Source organism: Xiphophorus hellerii, chromosome 15 (genome assembly GCF_003331165.1).
Source record: "Xiphophorus hellerii strain 12219 chromosome 15, Xiphophorus_hellerii-4.1, whole genome shotgun sequence".
Classification (NCBI taxonomy): domain Eukaryota; kingdom Metazoa; phylum Chordata; class Actinopteri; order Cyprinodontiformes; family Poeciliidae; genus Xiphophorus; species Xiphophorus hellerii.
In genome coordinates, this window is record NC_045686.1 from 9352541 (window position 1) to 9371060 (window position 18520).

At 40.9% G+C, this 18520-nt stretch overlaps 1 protein-coding gene across 1 annotated transcript in view; it reads right to left on the reverse strand.

The window, feature by feature from the left end:
- Nucleotides 1-18520, reverse strand: part of fut8b (fucosyltransferase 8b (alpha (1,6) fucosyltransferase)) — a 112226-nt gene that overhangs the window by 44488 nt on the left and 49218 nt on the right. The window contains exon 2 of the mRNA XM_032585495.1: nucleotides 6324-6905. Within this exon, the coding sequence (XP_032441386.1) occupies nucleotides 6324-6526 (203 nt within the window). The 5' untranslated portion in view covers nucleotides 6527-6905. The remainder of the gene's footprint in view (nucleotides 1-6323; nucleotides 6906-18520) is intronic.

The window sequence follows — 18520 nt, forward strand, 5'->3', positions numbered from 1 at the left end:
ATTTGTTAGAGATGCACTTTTCTCTCTTTCAGTGTACATAAATCTGAGTCACATGGCCCCGTGTGTGCAAATAATTCCTTGCATCCATTTTAACTCGCAGAACACATTACATGGGGTTTAGAGATCTGCGTCGACTGTAACAGTGCTACGCCACACATAAATCTCCTTTACCGGCTTGTTTCTGACATTATTGCACAACAGCAAACATTCTGCTGGCCCCGAGGTAAGCTGAAATAACAAATAAAACCGATTAGGGCAATGACTGTGGTCTCTGCAACTCCTCTCATCCCTTCAGATGTCATTTTTCATTTTCTCCTTGCTGCTCTTTACTTAGTGAAGTCCTAACGTCATCCATCATTCTCTCGATTCCCCTTTCCTCCTAAACATCCCCCACACCCTCCTTCATTCCATCCTTGCATCCCCTCTGTTGGCATGCCAGAGGAGGGTGGAAAAGGGGGACATCGATCAGATCCTCATCACTCATCCCAGCTGTCACTCTTACCCCCTTGCTCCCTCTGGTGTCGCACCATCAGGCTGGCGCGTGTCATCGTCTCTGCGGGAGCAGTGGCTCTGTGCCCGGGGTGACTGACAGCTGCAGAGAGGGCGGAGCCAGACAGGCCGAGCAACTCGACCTCATGCTCACCTCTCATTAATGCTGCCGGGTGATTGGTGGGTTGGCACACCGCCTGTCACTCACATCACTCAAGAGTGGCCTGATTCATTGGACTGCATCTGTAGGTCAGCCAGGTGAATTTAATTTGAATCCAAGTGTTGACGGACGCTGATTAACCAGACATGACTGTCCTAAGAATTGCGTACGAGGACTAAAGCTAGGATAAAACAAAACGGATTTAATCTTGTTTCTGCTTATCCGTCACACTTACATGTTTCAGATCATGAAATAAATTGTATAATCAGACAACTCACTCTTCTGCCAAATCTCTAAAATATCTCCTTAAGAAAACGTATCCGACAGCATGAAGTAAGCTAAAAGATCTCCAAAAGCAGCTCACCATGTTCTGGTATAAAGAAAGAGGAAGAGTTACCAGGACAACATAACTGCTGACCAATAAAGATATAAAAAAAAGTCAATCCCAGATTAGCCAAAGCAGATGTTGATGAATCTGAAAACTTTCAGAAAAATATCCAGGGAAAGTTTTTAAAAAAATTTTTTGTGTGCATTTCAAAAAATAATATCTACAGTAATAAATAATAGCAGCAGTGTGATGATCTGAGACTGATTTGCTGCTTCTGGACCTGAACCATTTACCCTAACTGAGTGCAGGCTAAGAGCCATTAGCTTTTAACCTTAAGATCAAGCACACTTTCGTGATGTGAAAGGATAATGACGTGTAGCACACCAGCAGGTGTTACCCTGAATGGATTTTTTTTAAAAAAAGAAGGTTTTGGGGTAAAGTCTGGATGTAGATTTGATTTAAATGCCGTCGTTAGACCTTAAGAAAGCGGTTGATGCTCGAAAACCATCCAAGGTGCCAGAACTCTGTCAGAATTCTGCAAAGATTAGTTGGCCAAACTACCTCCACAGTGATGTAAAAGACTCCCTGCCATCGCTTTAATGGCAGCTGTTGCCACCAAGGGTGGAACAGTTTTCTCGTTTAAGGCGTAATTACTTTTTGATAAATGACATTGCTTTTCTTCACTTAAAAAAAACCCAACAATCATCATTTCAAAACTGCATTTTTCAGTTCAATAAAATGTATTTATTGAACTGAAAGTGTGACCAAAAAGGAAAAAAAGAAGAAATCTGTCGGGGGGCCACATAATTCTTGTCCTGTCAGTGATTTATCAAATTATCTAACTGAAAAACCAACTTGGTGGTAAAAAGAAAATAAAACTAATAAAACATTAGAATTCTGTCAGATATATAATCCCTGCACCATGCAGCCTGATAATGCCCAACTCATCTATCTCTTGCTGCTGTGGAGTAATGACACTAAACAAGTTGAATTGTACTCCGATCTATAAATCAGTTCGAATGCAATGAGTTTTTCACAGTGTAAAAACTCAACATGATATGTAATAATGTCACTTTTATGGGCTTAAATTTCTCTGAGGCCACTCGTAAAAAATGAGCACACTTGATGTGACAGTTAGGCGCTTTGGATGAATTTGTCTTTTTTCATCAGATGTCGGCAGGATGCTCGCCTAGAAATCGACTCTGCTCCTTGTACGAGGCACAGAGATCCGTGTTCTCATTCCAAATTAGCGGAAGGAGTGAGCTGCCGAATTAGGTGATCATTGAACTGGCGAGTTGTTACACAGTGGGCCGTTCTGTGACATTCCACTGTCAGCAGTTTGTTGGTGGAGGTGGAGGACGGAGGTGAAGGAGGTTTGAAAAGGCGGAAAATAAGGAGGAGTAGATGTGAAGAGGAGCCAGCCGCAGGGATGATGGACAGCTCACCGGCAACTCATTTATTTTTTAAGCCAATAATACAAGAATAACAGACACTAATGGGGTACATGCAATATTTTGCTAAAGTATTCAAACTCCTATTTGTATTTTAGTGGAAAAATAGTAGTGCAAAAAAAAAAAGTCTAAGTAAATTGAGTCATGATTTTTTTTAACAGTCCACTGTCACTACATGCTTGTTGGGAATGAGTGGATTCAATAAAATCTGCTGGATATTCTTAGATAAATCAGTTTGAATAATAAACTAAACTTTACTGCATTGTTTGATAGTTAGGATCGAACAATTAGGCAGTCATTTAGTCATATAAATGATTAAATAATTGAATTAAATATATTTCCGTAATCTGCCCTAAAGTGATATTTGTCGCAAACTGTTACTACATAAAAAAAAAAAAAATTCTACAGAAGTCTGAAAAATGTCCACATTTAAAAACATTAAAAGAGTAGAGATCAACTACACACAAAGAAAACAATATCTGTCCTCATAAACTGACAGGCGAAGCAAGGAAAGCACTAATTACCCCATGTTAACATCCAGACTGATGTAGATGAATCTGTTGACAGGGTAGATATTAGATGTTCTATCCAAACATTTATCCTTTATTAAAGATAGTTTATGCATTGAACTCCACTGTCTAGATGCACAAAGTGCTATTTCATAAATGCTGGTTGGAGTGTCACACTGCAGAGATACTTTTCTATGGCAGAAATGGAGATGTTGTTCAGAGTTAATTGGAAGACGGATGGAGATAAACACAATGCTGGAAGACAAACAATTAGAGGCTTCAAATAGCTGGAGCTGGAGCTAGAGCTGGAACTAGAACTGCAAGCAGTTATGAATGGGCTCCAAGCCTGACCCAGCTAGTCCACCCCTGGCCCCACCCCTTCCCATGCACTCTCCTCTCTCCCTCCTGTCAGCCTGCCAGCACATCAAGCAGGCTTTTTGCACATCAACCGAGTTGGGAACTTGCAGGATATCTTTGACTCTTGAAAGGTTTGGCCAAAACAACACATTTTGCCGGTGGGTGGTATTAAAGTCCCATCCGCATCAATTCCACTCCTGCTAAGCCACTCCCAGTCCTCCGCCAGCAGAGCAAACATCATCTGGGTAGATGACTTTGCAATTGGGATTTATTAAAGCATTTTCATATGCTACAGTGGCTCAGATGCTGTGTTTGAGGATGATTTTATCTAAATCCAGTTGAGAATGGCAGGACTTTAAATTTATGCTCACAGATGCACTCTTTTCAATCTGACAGAGCTTGAGCTATTGCATAAGGGGTAATGGGAAAACATTTCAGTTTCTAGATCTTCAAAGCTGGCCAGGCCATACACCAAAGACTTGCAGCTGTATTTGCACAAAAATAGTTCTAACAAATATATTGACTCAGGCAGGCTGAAAACAAATACGCACAACAATTTTCAGATTTTTAATTTTAAAATGACCGCACCATTTTCCTCTTTCACAAACATTCACTGCTTTCTGTTGTTCTACCACATAAAATCGAAATTACACACATTGAGGTCTGTGGTTCTGAAGTTAAACAATGTCAGAAAGTTCAAGAGTTATGAGCAGCCTAACCCCAAGCTTAAAAATATAGAAGTGAATAGAGGCCAGAATAAGCCCTTTTGCTGTAGATAGCTCATAAAGCTTAACCTCAGCAAACCAGCAGTTTCCTTTTGGCTTTTCTTCTGTGATACTTAGCTGAAGCTTAGTGGGACTTGACAAGGCAACGCTGCTATACCCCAGTAAACAACTGCCGAGTCCTCAGTCCCAGATCAACATCCTGAACTCAATAACAAGCTGCGAGCACGCAGTGTGTCAGGGACCCATCTGGACATCGACTGAAAGCTGCACTTGTATTTTTTTCCTTTTTTTGATACCATGAATTCCACCTGTGTTTGTGAGCCAAATCTGAATAATTACAAAAGCAGGGGATTTAATCAAGGACCAGCTGTCTGAAGTAATGCATGTGTTTGTTTTTTTTATGTTTGTGTGCACCGATGAGGTCCTCGCATCAAAGTGAATCAGAATATCACAGAGGAACAGCTATGGCAACATCTGAAGCTTTCCCTTAAAACTACAAACACATACACAGACACACACACACACACACACACACACACACACACACGCAAGAACGCACTAATCGCATCTTTCATAGAAGGCGGCAAGCTCACACACATCCATGTCTAGATCTGGGGTTTGAGTGTTTTGAAAAACACTGTCAGCATGCGGTGATAAGAGCAGAACCATCTGCCTCACTGTTACAAATAGCTTGAATGTGTGAAAGACGCTGAGCGGTTAATGGACTTGCACAATGTGCTATTGTCTTTTAAAATATCAAAATCTGGTGAGACGTGTGACACGCTATCCATCTGTCACACTCAGCATCTATCACACCACTGATTAGCTGCTACAATCGTGGACGTCTGATGAAGCTTCACCACAAGCCATCGACTGCTCCGGGTTTTTTTAAAATTCTTGTGATTGGACTGAAAGTGAGGCGACCGCATGTGGTGGTTGCAGGACTTTTAACAGGTGCATTATGTCCACTGTTGAGTGTTTTTAAAAAAAAAAAAAACACTCAAAATTTCACCTCATCAGTTTTAGTACAAACAAAATCCCAGGGAATTATGTGGTTTTGGAAAAGCATTTCAAATATTTACAGAGCAGCCAGTGGTAAGATAACGTCCTGCAAATGTCCTCCACTGGATGATTTGCACAGATGCTGTGAAAGCCTCAACTAACTAGACATTTATAAATATAGTGCTTTTACAGATTTTTACCATAGTTTTTCCAATGATGTTTCTATTCTAATGTTTTACATATTAGGGCTAAAAAAAAGGAGCCAATGTGGAAAAGCTAAACATAGAAAACTAAATAGACCCAATGATTCCTAACTTTAACTAATTTCAATCCTGAGTCTCTACAGCCTTGCGTCAAGTAATTTTCAGCCATTTGTTCCTGCACAGCTCTCTTATGGACCCCACCATGCCCTTTTAATCAGGTTGAGGCCTGACAGGGCGAGTGGAACATCTTGATTTTTCCCTTTTTCAGCCACTCAATTGTAGATTTGTTGCTGTGTTTGTTGTCGACTAATACATTTAAACAGAATTCTATCAGTAGGACAGATGAACTTGCAATTAACTCTTGACTAATTTGGTAAAAAGAGGAAACCAGGTTCTGAAGATGGAAACCAAGCCAAACTAACAGTTGGTTATAGCACAATGTCTCCATTTTGTTTTCATGTGTCCAAAAATACTTAGTTGCAAAAGTCTCGTGGTTCACTGATATAATACTTTGCTAACGAATCCATTGCTCCATATACTTTCAGAGAGAATAGTCATATCTGAGCAACCAATCTAAAGTTGTAATTTATAAGTCTACTTCTAATGGTACTGGCATAAACTTTGAACATTAGACAGACTTATGTTTCCATCTACTGTTCAGTTATTATGCACATAGAGCAGGTTTCTCTACCTGTTGTCTAGCTATGTTTGTTAGCATGAATGCTGCCCACTACACAAGTAGCTAACCCATTAATTTAATAGCAATAGCCAATGTAAAACACGGATATCTAAAAAAATTTGTATTTAGTACAGAAAGCACTTATAGTAACTAGTTTGACTACCAACATGTTCAGTTGTTACTTTTTAAAAAAATATGTATTATTTAAAGCATCTCACCACCAAGCAGTGTTGTCTGCGGGTGGGGTAACTCTGCAAGGAAAACATCTTAATTCAATTAATTTGAAGATTATATTATAAAGAGGACATGATTAATAAAATATATATCTAAAAGCAAACAACAGCAACAATTAGAAACTAAAAATTACTTTGTTTGTGTTTGGTGTTGAAGATAAATCTGTCAATTTGAACATTTTGTTACCTGAGAGATTCTGCCATACGCCGCAGGTCTTCATTCTGCTGCTTAAGCCGCTCAAGCTTGGCCAAAATCTTGGAGAGTTCCCTGCTGGACCGCTCTGGATGCTCGCTGTCTCTCACCAAGTGGCCACCGATGTAGAAGAGGAGAGTGCCCCAGGCTAGCAGCACCAGGGTAATCCACCGCCAAGAGCCTGCCCAGGGCCTCATGCTTCCACCACGCCCACCGAAAATATCTTGTGGTGTGCCCGTCCGTCCGTCGATCCACCAGCCGGCCTGCCTGCCTGGATGCGCACGCAAGCTGTGTGCTCCGTCACCAGAAATGCCACCGCGCTAATCTTGGCACTGGCATCTTTGCAAGGATGACAAATGGCAGATAAGTGGGAGATGCGCACCTCTGTGGCTCAGGATTATCTATGAAAAGGCAAACGGTGCTTCTCCAGTGATCAGCCAGTCTTTCCTGTGTGCTAAAGCATGACGGCCCGATTAGTGGCTTCACCTCTCCCCCGGCTCCGCGCTGACCAGCTTATCCAAGAGTACTGCACTGTGTCCGTCCAGTCCCACTGGATTCTTTTATTCAAGTTGCATTCTGCAGAAACAAAGAAAGAAAAAAGGAGTTAGCCGGGTTACGTGTGGTTAACTCTGATATGCAAACAAGCTCATTAATTATTTTTTGATTTGCAAATATGTCCTGAGGCAAATAGAATCACTTTAAGGATTGACAAAAAGCAACTATACAACCAAAGTGGAAAGAGACAGACAGCACCGTGCAGAAGATAGAGCAGCCCTGGATGCTGCTGACTGGTCCCGACAGAAACCTGTCTCAGCAGCCCACAGGATTGATCAGCATGACACTGCAATTTGCATTTACACAGTGATGTGCAGTCCCTAAGCTGAGCTGCACTTCTGTAGAGACAGGACACGGATGTTCCACTTTCTGCGTCTAGCCTGTTCGCGCATTATGTACACGCTTGTACACATCCACAATGAACTCAGCATGCACATATACACAAGCAAGGACACTAAAAGATTCAGTTTCTTTCTTTTTTTTTTATTCAGTCCAGTCACCACATATTCACCCATCTTCTCCCTCAACGGTTGTGCATTAACCCTCAGTTAAAGCATAACCTTTGCTAAATTATTCAGAAAAAGAATTAGAGATGCTTTTTCTGGTCGATCTCCAGTTTTCTGATCTGCAAATTCACACTATAACAACAAATAAAAGAAGAGAATGTATTGCAGGGTCCTTGATGGATATGGGAGTTATGAGTCCTAAAGCATTAAATATAAGATCAACGCCTCTATTTTTCTAGAATTGCGTCACTAATGGCAGCACCATGTGGGAGTACGTTTGTTACATTAGTTCTGATTTGTTCTCTTTGTAGACTTTTGTGCATAATTGTTTTGGTTGAGGCAGCGAATGTTTCACCAATTATTCCCTCTGGTTTTGGATGCTGTGCAGTGGGAAAGATTTTTGCTGCTACTGTTTTACTTTCAGACAATTGCTATAATGAGTAACCGTGGCAACAAGGTGCTGTTTTCAAAACTAGAACCAGCTGATTAGCTTCACAAAAACTCAAATAATACCTGAACTATGACCCAAAATCCTGGAGACTTTGTGGATGTAGAGCAGGACCAAAGAGCAGAGAGAAAAGGAGGAAGTTCACGCCATCTCTTTCATCCATCAAAATGGACGAGGATCACAACCACAACTTAAACGTCTTTCTGTACATATGGCCAGACAGAGATTTAAAGAAGAGCGGCAAAAGCAAATGAGGTGGATTAGCAGTGCTTTCCAACAACTAATGATGCCATGCAGGACATGTTACTGTGAAATAGCGTCTTTGCTGAAGGAAAAGCATGTCATGACAGTCATAAAACATAAAGCTAGTCTTCAGTCAGAAGCTTCTTCAGATTTATTTTATCCTTGGGATAAAATTAAATTTTTTTAATTGAATTGAAACTTTACACATTTCCCTAAGTTTTAGCTTATTGTTAACAAACCACCAATTGGTTAATGCATTAAGAGAAGGAAAACAGTGATAGTTTAGAATTTTAGTACATTTAATTAACTTTTTTTTTTTTGTATTTTGTCAATGATCGTTAATTCGAGACTTATCAAGTAAAAACTGTCCAATTCTGGTCACTGTCCCACGTCTGGAGTAAAAACCCAACAAAAAGTTTTCCTAATAAGCTCTGTGACAGATTGAACCCGTCTCAAGGTGATTCAGTACACTACCAGAGAAGAGGAACAACTAGAAAAAAACAAACGCTGGATCACCTCTTTCCTTCATCCCCAAGCAGCAGAGAGGATGGGGATGGATGCGTGCTGAGTTTATGAAGCAGCCTTCGCTGTCAACTCCCAAACAAAGCCCTGCCATGTCACCGAGACCAGACCTGTGACAGGATGAAGACTGGCAGATATGTGCATGCGTGTGCAAGTCATCTACATGTGTGCCATCATAACAGCAAGCTGGAATGATGCCAAACATTCCATGAGTGGCACTGGTTGGGATGGGCTTGATAGGCATGCTCTTGTGTTTCCATCTGAGCTGTAGAAACTGAGTAAAAATGTTCCTGCTGGGTTCTTGTGGCAGCGAGGAAACGAGTTAGGGTTGGCTCATGTTTACAGCAGTGCTAAAGTTGATATGTAGGACATAAACGGTGGCATGCTGTAATATTTTAGGGGGTGTTCTGGCAACGGGGACACAAACTTCCCAGTCAAACACAGAGGTGCAGATGAATCCTCTTCACTTCTGACTGAACAATGTAGGAATACTGAAATTTGTGAAGTAGTTAGCAACAGTTACGGTTCTTCCTAACCTGAGCTGGAATGCGAGAAGCTCCTTTTTATGCATACAGCACAACAAAGTGCTGAGCTGTGTTTTATTATGGAAAATAAGAGGTGCGTGAGGATAGCACTCTGCTAGATAATGCATGATTGGGACTTCACTAAAAGCCAGGCTGAATGAACCCTTGTCTCTGTGTTTGAGGAACCATAAATGGGGTTTGAGTGCATCAGACTAAAACAGATACATGTGAAACTTCTCAATGTTTAAATCGGATTTGACAAGATTTTGAGATTAATTTTAATCTACTTGTGACGCTCATACTAATAAGTGAAAACAGACACTAAATGGTTCAATGGAGGGGTATTGATGTCACAGAATATATTGTGCATAAAGGTATTTACTTTCAAGGCAAGTTCAAAGTACAGTCACTGCATTAGGAGGCAAAAAGGATCTTTTTTTTATTATACGCAACTGTTTTTGCACTAGAGGCAAACAGGACCTAATTATTCAACCACTTCACTGGAGAGCTTATTGTTGCTAGGTAACAAATAACTACTTCAGTGGCCTTTAATATCAGCTTCTTTTTCTTTCCATGGTTTTATAGTGTTGGCAGGTTCAAACTCCTCGATTCTGATTGTTCAGGGAAATGGAGCCGTTAATGACAAGGTCGGTGCTCCAATAACTTTTAAACTGAAAGATACAGCAAGGGGTCCGCTGTATCCCACGAGCCTCTACGTGACCATGACATTGAATGCTGTCAACCTTAAATGTCATAAAAGTCATAAGCAAAGAGACCCAGTCAGCACCAAAGAAATAGCACTACTTTGTAAAGTTTTGCTATCTTCCTATACAACTGTCTTTCATCTTGTCTTTTTGCTTTAGTAATTAAAGTATTTTTTCTTCAGCTTTAGTTTCTAAGAGATGACACGTTTTCTGTTTCTATGGCATTGTGTCTTAAAGTGTAAAAATAAGTAAACGAGGGCTTGAATAAAAAAGTTAATAAAGTTACTTAATCAACATCTTGTGATCTGACAGCCTGCTTGCTGCAATGCAGTGGGAAAGCAGGTGTTCTTGAATGTTCCTTAATTGCAGCTCTGCTCATATTCATATTTCCATTGTGTGTAATGTTCTAACCAGTTGTAAAATAAAAAAAAATGATTAAGAAGAAATTAGATTAACAGTGTAAAAAACAAAAACAAAAAAGAAAACGTAATATTTTGTGGTGACTTAAGTTTTGGGAAAACAAGCAATTTGTCTCCTTGAGGCAGAAACCTTGTATTTTTATTTTTAGTCATATCTCGGCTGTTCCATTGATAAATACCCTGTGAAAATGATCAAACATAGCTTGTGACTTTCACCAAAGTCTGTGAATTTACATTCACAAGTAACACATTTTTCATTCCTTAAAAAGTTTAAATTCTTGGAGATATTGAGTTTCTGTATGACTGCAACAATTTGCAAATTACTGTTTAACTTTTGTTTTTTCTGTGAGCATTTGCTTGGAGAGGCATTTAGGCTACACAGTAAGCATAGCATTACAAGAACTTGTGCATAAGCATAACCATTGTTGGGCTAGTTACAAAGTCTAAATCTACTATCGGAATAGATTAGCTACCATATCTATGTAAATGACTCTATATTACAAAGTCACCAGGCGACTCTGAACCCATCCAAGCATTAAACAGATGCTTAGAGCAAATCAATATGTGGATGTGCCATAACTTTCTCCAGTTACCAATAAACTTGATTGATTGATATTTTATCCTTCAAAATCTTTAAACTGAGCATTTAATGACACTTCCTGTTATGTATGTATTAATATATTACCACGAGAACAGTAATTTATTTGGTAATCCTTGTTGTTTAAGGCCAAATAAAACATCCTGGTGTTTAGAGCTGGCAAGGTGGTCAAGTCATGAAGGAACTACTACTACAAAACAGCAGACCTCAAGCAATTTCTTATAAAATCCTTTTAGCAGTGACAGAAGTAATGATTTTTCCACCAGTAGCTGGATAAACTGCTCATTATCTGAGTCCTCTGTTTGCCGGGAACCCAAAGGAGAAAGACATAAACACTTTTTAATTATTTGTTTACTGTCGCAATTCATATAGTTATCGCAACATTCATCAGTGTTATCGAATGTCGCTTGTTTCTAAAATACCGTGCGGCTCTAATTCCTGCCAAACAGTAAAATGAAAATCATAACAGACATTCCTGACACAGCATATCTGGACAGTCTATATTGCCAATTCCAGTCAAAAACTGTATAAGTAGATTGAATAATGTAATTACGTTGCTTGAGTTTACAAAGACAGCAGCAAAATATGACCATGACCACGTTCAATAAGATTCTGGTAAATAAACATACTCTGCGCTGAATGTGTGAAACCTGCAGGTTTGCATGTTGATTCAGTGTTTAAATGAAAGCCATTTGTACCAACTGAACCTTAGGACAATTATCAAATCCAGTCAGCGGCTCCAGAATGAGCAGAAAGGGTTCTATAGTTCCTTTTCATCATGCCTTTCAGCTCGGCTTTGGCTTTGATGTAGTGGCACAGGAGAGGAGAAACACATTATAAAGTTTCAGATAGCCTGGTTTTTATAATTAAAAGAATGAAGCGATGTCTATTGAGTCCTCTGTCCGCAGAAAGTAACCCGATTAAAGAGAAAATGTTGCTCTGCTATGATACTCCGCTACAATTTGTTCCACTGATGAAAATCTGCCAGAGTAATATTCCACTGAAGATTTGAGCAATTTCAGAACCCTCTCACATCTGCCCTTCAGTCAAACGAACAGAAGGGTATACATTATTAATGGAAATGATAATAATGCCATTTAAATAAATAAGAGTTTCCCCACTGTGGGACAGTTATGTAAGTTGGACAGTGTGACAGACTTGCTGACCGAGGGATTTTAGAAAAGTTTTCTCCTTTATTCCCTTAAATCCTCAGCCTCAAAGTAAAGTGGAGACATGAATGCAGCTATTAGCAGTAATGGGCAGGATGAGCTACGTGTCTCCTTAAACATACAGCCTTCCTTCTTTGTAAATGGATATGATAAGTGGGCCTGTGCTGTTCATAAACACGACCTTTGTCTGCACCTGCTACACCCGAGCTTACCAAAGCTCTCTCTTCACCTTGAATTTTTGATAACATTACATTCCCTTTATGGTCTGAGCTGCTGAAGTGTGAGTGACCCTGTAGGACAGACTGTTGGCACCATCACAAAATGTAGCTGAGCAGGAGCAACTTGAAGAGGCCTGGGGGTCAGTAAGACTGACCTGCTTTTGGGTCTGTTGGTGATTTTTTTTGGTGTGTGAGGGCATGGTAGGGGTCATTTATCTGCAGCCCCGGGTCTCCAGGCAATAAGAACGGCGATGAGGTTCACTACTGAATTATGCATGCAGCTCAGCTTACAGCGGCTTCTTTTACACCAACACAGCAACTCAGCTCCGAGGACAATGTGGAGTTTGTCACCCATATTGGACATTGTATAAAGAAGTGTCTAAACGATATAGGAACGCCCCCTAAACATTCTGAATCGTGTATACACAGTATGTACTCTCTTCTCATTTCTGCTTGTTCAGAGGATTATATATAAACTCTGTGTGTTGCTACTGGCAACCCCAAGGGGTTATGTAGCATGATGTGATGCATGTCATGGCATATAACATGGTGGAGGAGAGGTATGATGTGCTTGAGAAACAGGTGAGAGATCTGGAAATGAAGGCGGAACAGTCTTGGGGAAGAAAGATTAAAGAAAGCGGAAAAGCTTTTTCACACAAACTTACACATATAAGCGATACTTAAATATTTATATGGAATATAAAACCCAATGTGAGCCCCGAATGAGGAGCAGATGGGTTTTTGCTGATAACATCAAAGTATTCCAAACAATTTAGATTTTTCCAGTGCAGCACATCACCGGTTTGAGACATTTGATGGTCCTTATCAGTTTATGAGGTACAATGCGGGGGAATTTCTGTTTGGACTACAGAGACAAAACATTAACAACAAAAATGCCAACTCTGGCGGCAGTTTTTATCTATAATATATCCTGTAATGGTCTTTGCTGAGCAGGCTTTTTTTTTTGACAAACACACATCTCTGTTGCCATTAAGCTACAGTGATTACTTATAGTCTCATAACTGGCAGCAAAATCCCCACAGTCCCTCCTGGCATAAATATTCAGTTCAGCAACCTTCTGTTCTTGGAATATTTATTTTACCGTAATTAAGTAGTTTTAGATACACAATGGTGACAACTTTTCAACTGAGTTCAAGACAGTTTGAGTTATATTATATAAAATACTAAAGTCAAATAGGGATCTTAATTAATAGATGGAGGGGAAAAGAGTAGCCATGTCAATGCAGGACAGTTGTGAGCCCTGCCTTCCTGATTTAATATATTAATGCATATTTAATATATTTTAACAAAGTATGCTATGTTATGTTTGTCTACTGGTTCCACCAATGGTAAGGCTCCACTTGGACTAAACTGTGTTGTTCAGTCATTGTTCTAGGGTGGCAGGTGTGGTGCTGAAATCTGAGAGGTCATGGCTGAACTTAAACTAAACATTTCCACCTACATTATGCGTTTTAGCAGAATATGAACCTGATTAGTTTCCAAACATTAGTATACATTTAACAAAGCTTTTAATTCTTAACAAATCAATGGTTTTTTTTTCACATTTTTGCTTCCATCAGAGACCAAAATGTTATCAGAGTGCAACTTTTTAGTAAATACGAATGCAAGAAAATGTGTGCCTCACTCAGCAACAGAACGTTACCCCTCCCAGCGCTGCCTTTCAATACTGATTCTGTGCCAAGATGCAGAGGCACCCATAGCTTTTTGGGGTGCCCCCGGTGTTTTACATGCAAGTGTGTGCCACACAGAGAGGGTGTGTGTGTGTGTGTGGGTGTGTGTGTGTGTGGGAGTGGGAGAAGCAAAACGCTGGCTACAGCTGACTGCATCCGCAGACATTCAGGCATCCACCCTCACACATCGGAGAGCGGTAAATATTTCATGAGCTGCTGTTTACTTCACAACATTTCTAAGCCGAATGTGCAGTAGTCCATTAACTTCAGCTAAAAGGCGGAGAGAAAGCCGGGCATAAGGACAAGCATGGGGGAAATTGGAGAAAATAGATTGATGGAAAGCCGGGGGACTAAAGGGCACGGCGGCCAAATAAATGCAATGAATTTTAATATACACATATGGAAGGAGAGACCCTACAGCAAACGTATTATAAACCGCGGTCATGTCCTCAGTGGGAGTTTATTATGCAGCCATTTTATAATTGTGCACAAATTACAGTACACGTAGCTTACATTTACAGACTGATTAAAATATTGCATTATTTTATTTCTTTCCATGTCACAATTTAGGATGTGATGAATTAAGTCATTTGTTGTGTAGTAGATGGTTTGCTGGGAAATCTGGCATACGGCAGTAACCCAATAATTCAAACCTCAAAATAAACATGTTATTCTATACATTTTTCAGTTCTATTTAATTTAGTAAAATCAGCAAGAACTGCCCATTTTTAGTCTTAAAGCTCTCTGTCAAGAGAGTTTACATCCCTCAGCTGTGTACAATCAATTTTATAAATCAATTTACGTTTTAAATAAGACCTTAATCTGATAAGGTTTCAGATAAAGCTCCTGATTATTTTTAACTTATTTTTAAACTCTTAAACTCAGGATTTAACATTTTGTTTGAGTATTTCCTGGGATGTTTTATCAACCAAAATCCTGGCAAGCTAATTTGAGTGTCCAATTTTTAAAAGCTACAGTCTATATTTGTGTGGAAGTTTGTAAAACTTATCATAAGCCTTCCACTTTATGTTGTTGATCAAAGATATAAAGGTATTCTCTAACAGTGTTTTCTAGACGCTTTGTCGCCATATAATAACTGAAACTGCATTGAAGTATTTTAGAACCCCAAATAGCAAGTCATATAAAAATAGAGGGGAAACATGATAGCAGAGTAAAAACATCAGCTGAAGAATGACAGTTCTAGTCAGGCATTCTTTTTTATTATTGGTTTAGACGTTCTTATTCTTCAATTGGAAGAGACAATGAATGACTGTTCAGGGCATCCATAGTTTTTTATGCAGTGGCAAAAAAAGACTCTACCACGTTAAGTATGTAGGGCAATATTCAGTGACATGGACCCAAGAGCTCCACTGCTTGGCCAGCCAGCAAATTCTTCAGACAGACCCAAATGATTTAGTGGCCCACTTAAACAACTGACCCAAAATTTATTTGCAGAAAAAAGAAAAAGCAACAAATGGGCTCAAAAGGAGACGGATCTTTTTACGTTCCAGTGGAAAAAAAGGGGGTTAAATGATTTGAACGAACTAAACACAAATTCAGCTGCGCTACTGTGATATTTATCTGCAATTTGGAAAAAAAAATATTTCATTTATTTACATTTCTTACTAGTATACATGAGTAACTGCAAGTTAATTATATATACACTGCTCAAAAAAATAAAGGGAACACTTAAACAACACAATATAACTCCAAGTAAATCAAACTTCTGTGAAATCAAACTGTCCACTTAGGAAGCAACACTGATTGACAATCAATTTCACCTGCTGTTGTGCAGATGGAATAGGCAACAGGTGGAAATTATTGGCAATTAGCAAGACACACTCAATAAAGGAGTGGTTCTGCAGTTGGGACCACAGACCACTTCTCAGTACCTATGCTGTCTGGCTGATGTTTTGGTCAGTTTTGAATGTTGGTGGTGCTTTCACACTCGTGGTAGCATGAGACGGACTCCACAACCCACACAAGTGGCTCAGGTAGTGCAGCTCATCCAGGATGGCACATCAATGCGAGCTGTGGCAAGAAGGTTTGCTGTGTCTGTCAGCGTAGTGTCCAGAGGCCGGAGGCGCTACCAGGAGACAGGCCAGTACACCAGGAGACGTGGAGGAGGCCGTAGGAGGGCAACAACCCAGCAGCAGGACCGCTACCTCCGCCTTTGTGCAAGAAGGGACAGGAGGAGCACTGCCAGAGCCCTGCAAAATGACCTCCAGCAGGCCACAAATGTGCATGTGTCTGCACAAACGGTTAGAAACCGACTCCATGAGGATGGTATGAGGGCCCGACGTCCACAGATGGGGGTTGTGCTCACAGCCCAACACCGTGCAGGACGCTTGGCATTTGCCAGAGAACACCAGGATTGGCAAATTCGCCACTGGCGCCTTGTGCTCTTCACAGATGAAAGCAGGTTCACACTGAGCACATGTGACAGACGTGACAGGGTCTGGAGATGCCGTGGAGAGCGGTCTGCTGCCTGCAACATCCTTCAGCATGACCGGTTTGGCAGTGGGTCAGTAATGGTGTGGGGTGGCATTTCTTTGGAGGGCCGCACAGCCCTCTATGTGCTCACCAGAGGTAGCCTGACTGCCATTAGGTACCGAGATGAGATCCTCAGACCCTTTGTGAGATCATATGCTGGTGCGGTTGGCCCTGGGTTCCTCCTAATGCAGGACAATGCTAGACCTCATGTGGCTGGAGTGTGTCAGCAGTTCCTGCAAGATGAAGGCATTGAAGCTATGGACTGGCCAGCCCGTTCCCCAGACCTGAATCAGATTGAGCACATCTGGGACATCATGTCTCGCTCCATCCACCAACGTCACGTTGCACCACAGACTGTCCAGGAGTTGGCGGATGCTTTAGTCCAGGTCTGGGAGGAGATCCCTCAGGAGACCATCCGCCACCTCATCAGGAGCATGCCCAGGCGTTGTAGGGAGGTCATACAGGCACGTGGAGGCCACACACAATACTGAGCCTCATTTTGACTTGTTTTAAGGACATTACATTAAAGTTGGATCAGCGTGTAGTGTTATTTCACTTTAATTTTGTGTGTGGCTCCAAATCCAGGCCTCCATTGGTTAATAAATTTGATTTCCATTGATGATTTTTGTGTGATTTTGTTGTCAGCACATTCAACTTTGTACAGAACAAAGTATTCAATGAGAATATTTCTTTCATTCAGATCTAGGATGTGTTATTTGAGTGTTCCCTTTATTTTTTTGAGCAGTGTGTATATATATAGTCATATATATATATATATATATATATATAGTAAAGATTCCTTCATTTAAAATAAAAAAGTCATCTTGAGAAAAAAACAATCATCGAAATAAAAGGTAATTTGACAAGTTTCGTTTGAAGTACATTGGCTGATAAACCAGAGTAATGTAAGCCTGGGAGATCATTTAAATGTTACCATTTAACTTCTAATCAAATAAGGATGAGCAAAAGTCAATTATTTCCCCTCTTTTCAAGAGGTATCCACAGAGACGGTCTTTCATTTTCATGAACGAACTGTGTGTGCTTTTGCTTTCACTAAAGCACTTAAGCTGCTCCACTTCATTGCAACTTTGGGATTAAGTCTCCTCAAAGTGGCTAAAGGTCTCGGAGAAGTTCTACCGGTGCCATCGCTTGGCCCGCTCCAGTTTGGCGCTCAGAGTCCCAGCCAAGTGCCCGGCCTCTTCTTCAAGGTTATCTCTGTGGAAAATTCGCTGACAGCAGGATACACATGGACTCACGTCCCCAGGGTGACACTAAGATTGGTACTCATGCATACACGCACCCACATACACCTCACTGGCCAAGTGGTGGGGGTGTGATGTGGCTCATTTGTGCCAACAGTGTATGCAAACAGGTTTTAATTGCCACAGAGGGACATAATTAGCAATGAAAAGCACCTATCACTCCTCTGCTCTATTACTTTTTATGTCCACATAAAACCGTGGAGTTGGGAGCGTGTCACACCTGCCAACCCAATCTGTCTCCTGACGAGAGAAGGTGGATCTCAGGGCCGAGCCACGGTCAAGGGCGGCGTTGTAAATCCTCCGTGTCAGGGAAGGTGATGAACTGGCTCTGCAATGGAGCGTGCATTTGTATTTGAGAGAGACAAACTTACAGTGCAGGAGTCAAAGACATCCAAGCGGCTGCATGTATCAGGCCTCCAGCGAGAGCCAAGGACCTTGGGTGTCGGTGTTTATGTGGTGATGGGTGGTTTGCAGAGAAATTCCAAATCGATCATTTACTCTACGCTCAGCGCCGTAAAGAAATCCTGTGTGTGAGCCCAACTGCAGGCTGCGAAGAACCTTGACCATCGTGACGTGAGAGCGAAAAGAATAAACTCAGGGTCAGAGCTACCCCTCTACCTCGAGCAGTATTGCTGCTGGGACTCACACGCATTTACTGTCTGTTCCAGTTTCTGTTCCACATAATGAGTCCCAAAGATGACTGACCTTTCGCAGCCTGGGGTGCCAGGGACCGGCTAAAGAGAGGGGAGGGTGAACGGGTTTTCAGTGACCCCATGCAGAGGTTGCCAGTCTTCATTAGGTCATTCTAAACAAGCTTCCTAGACATTTTTCATAAGAGT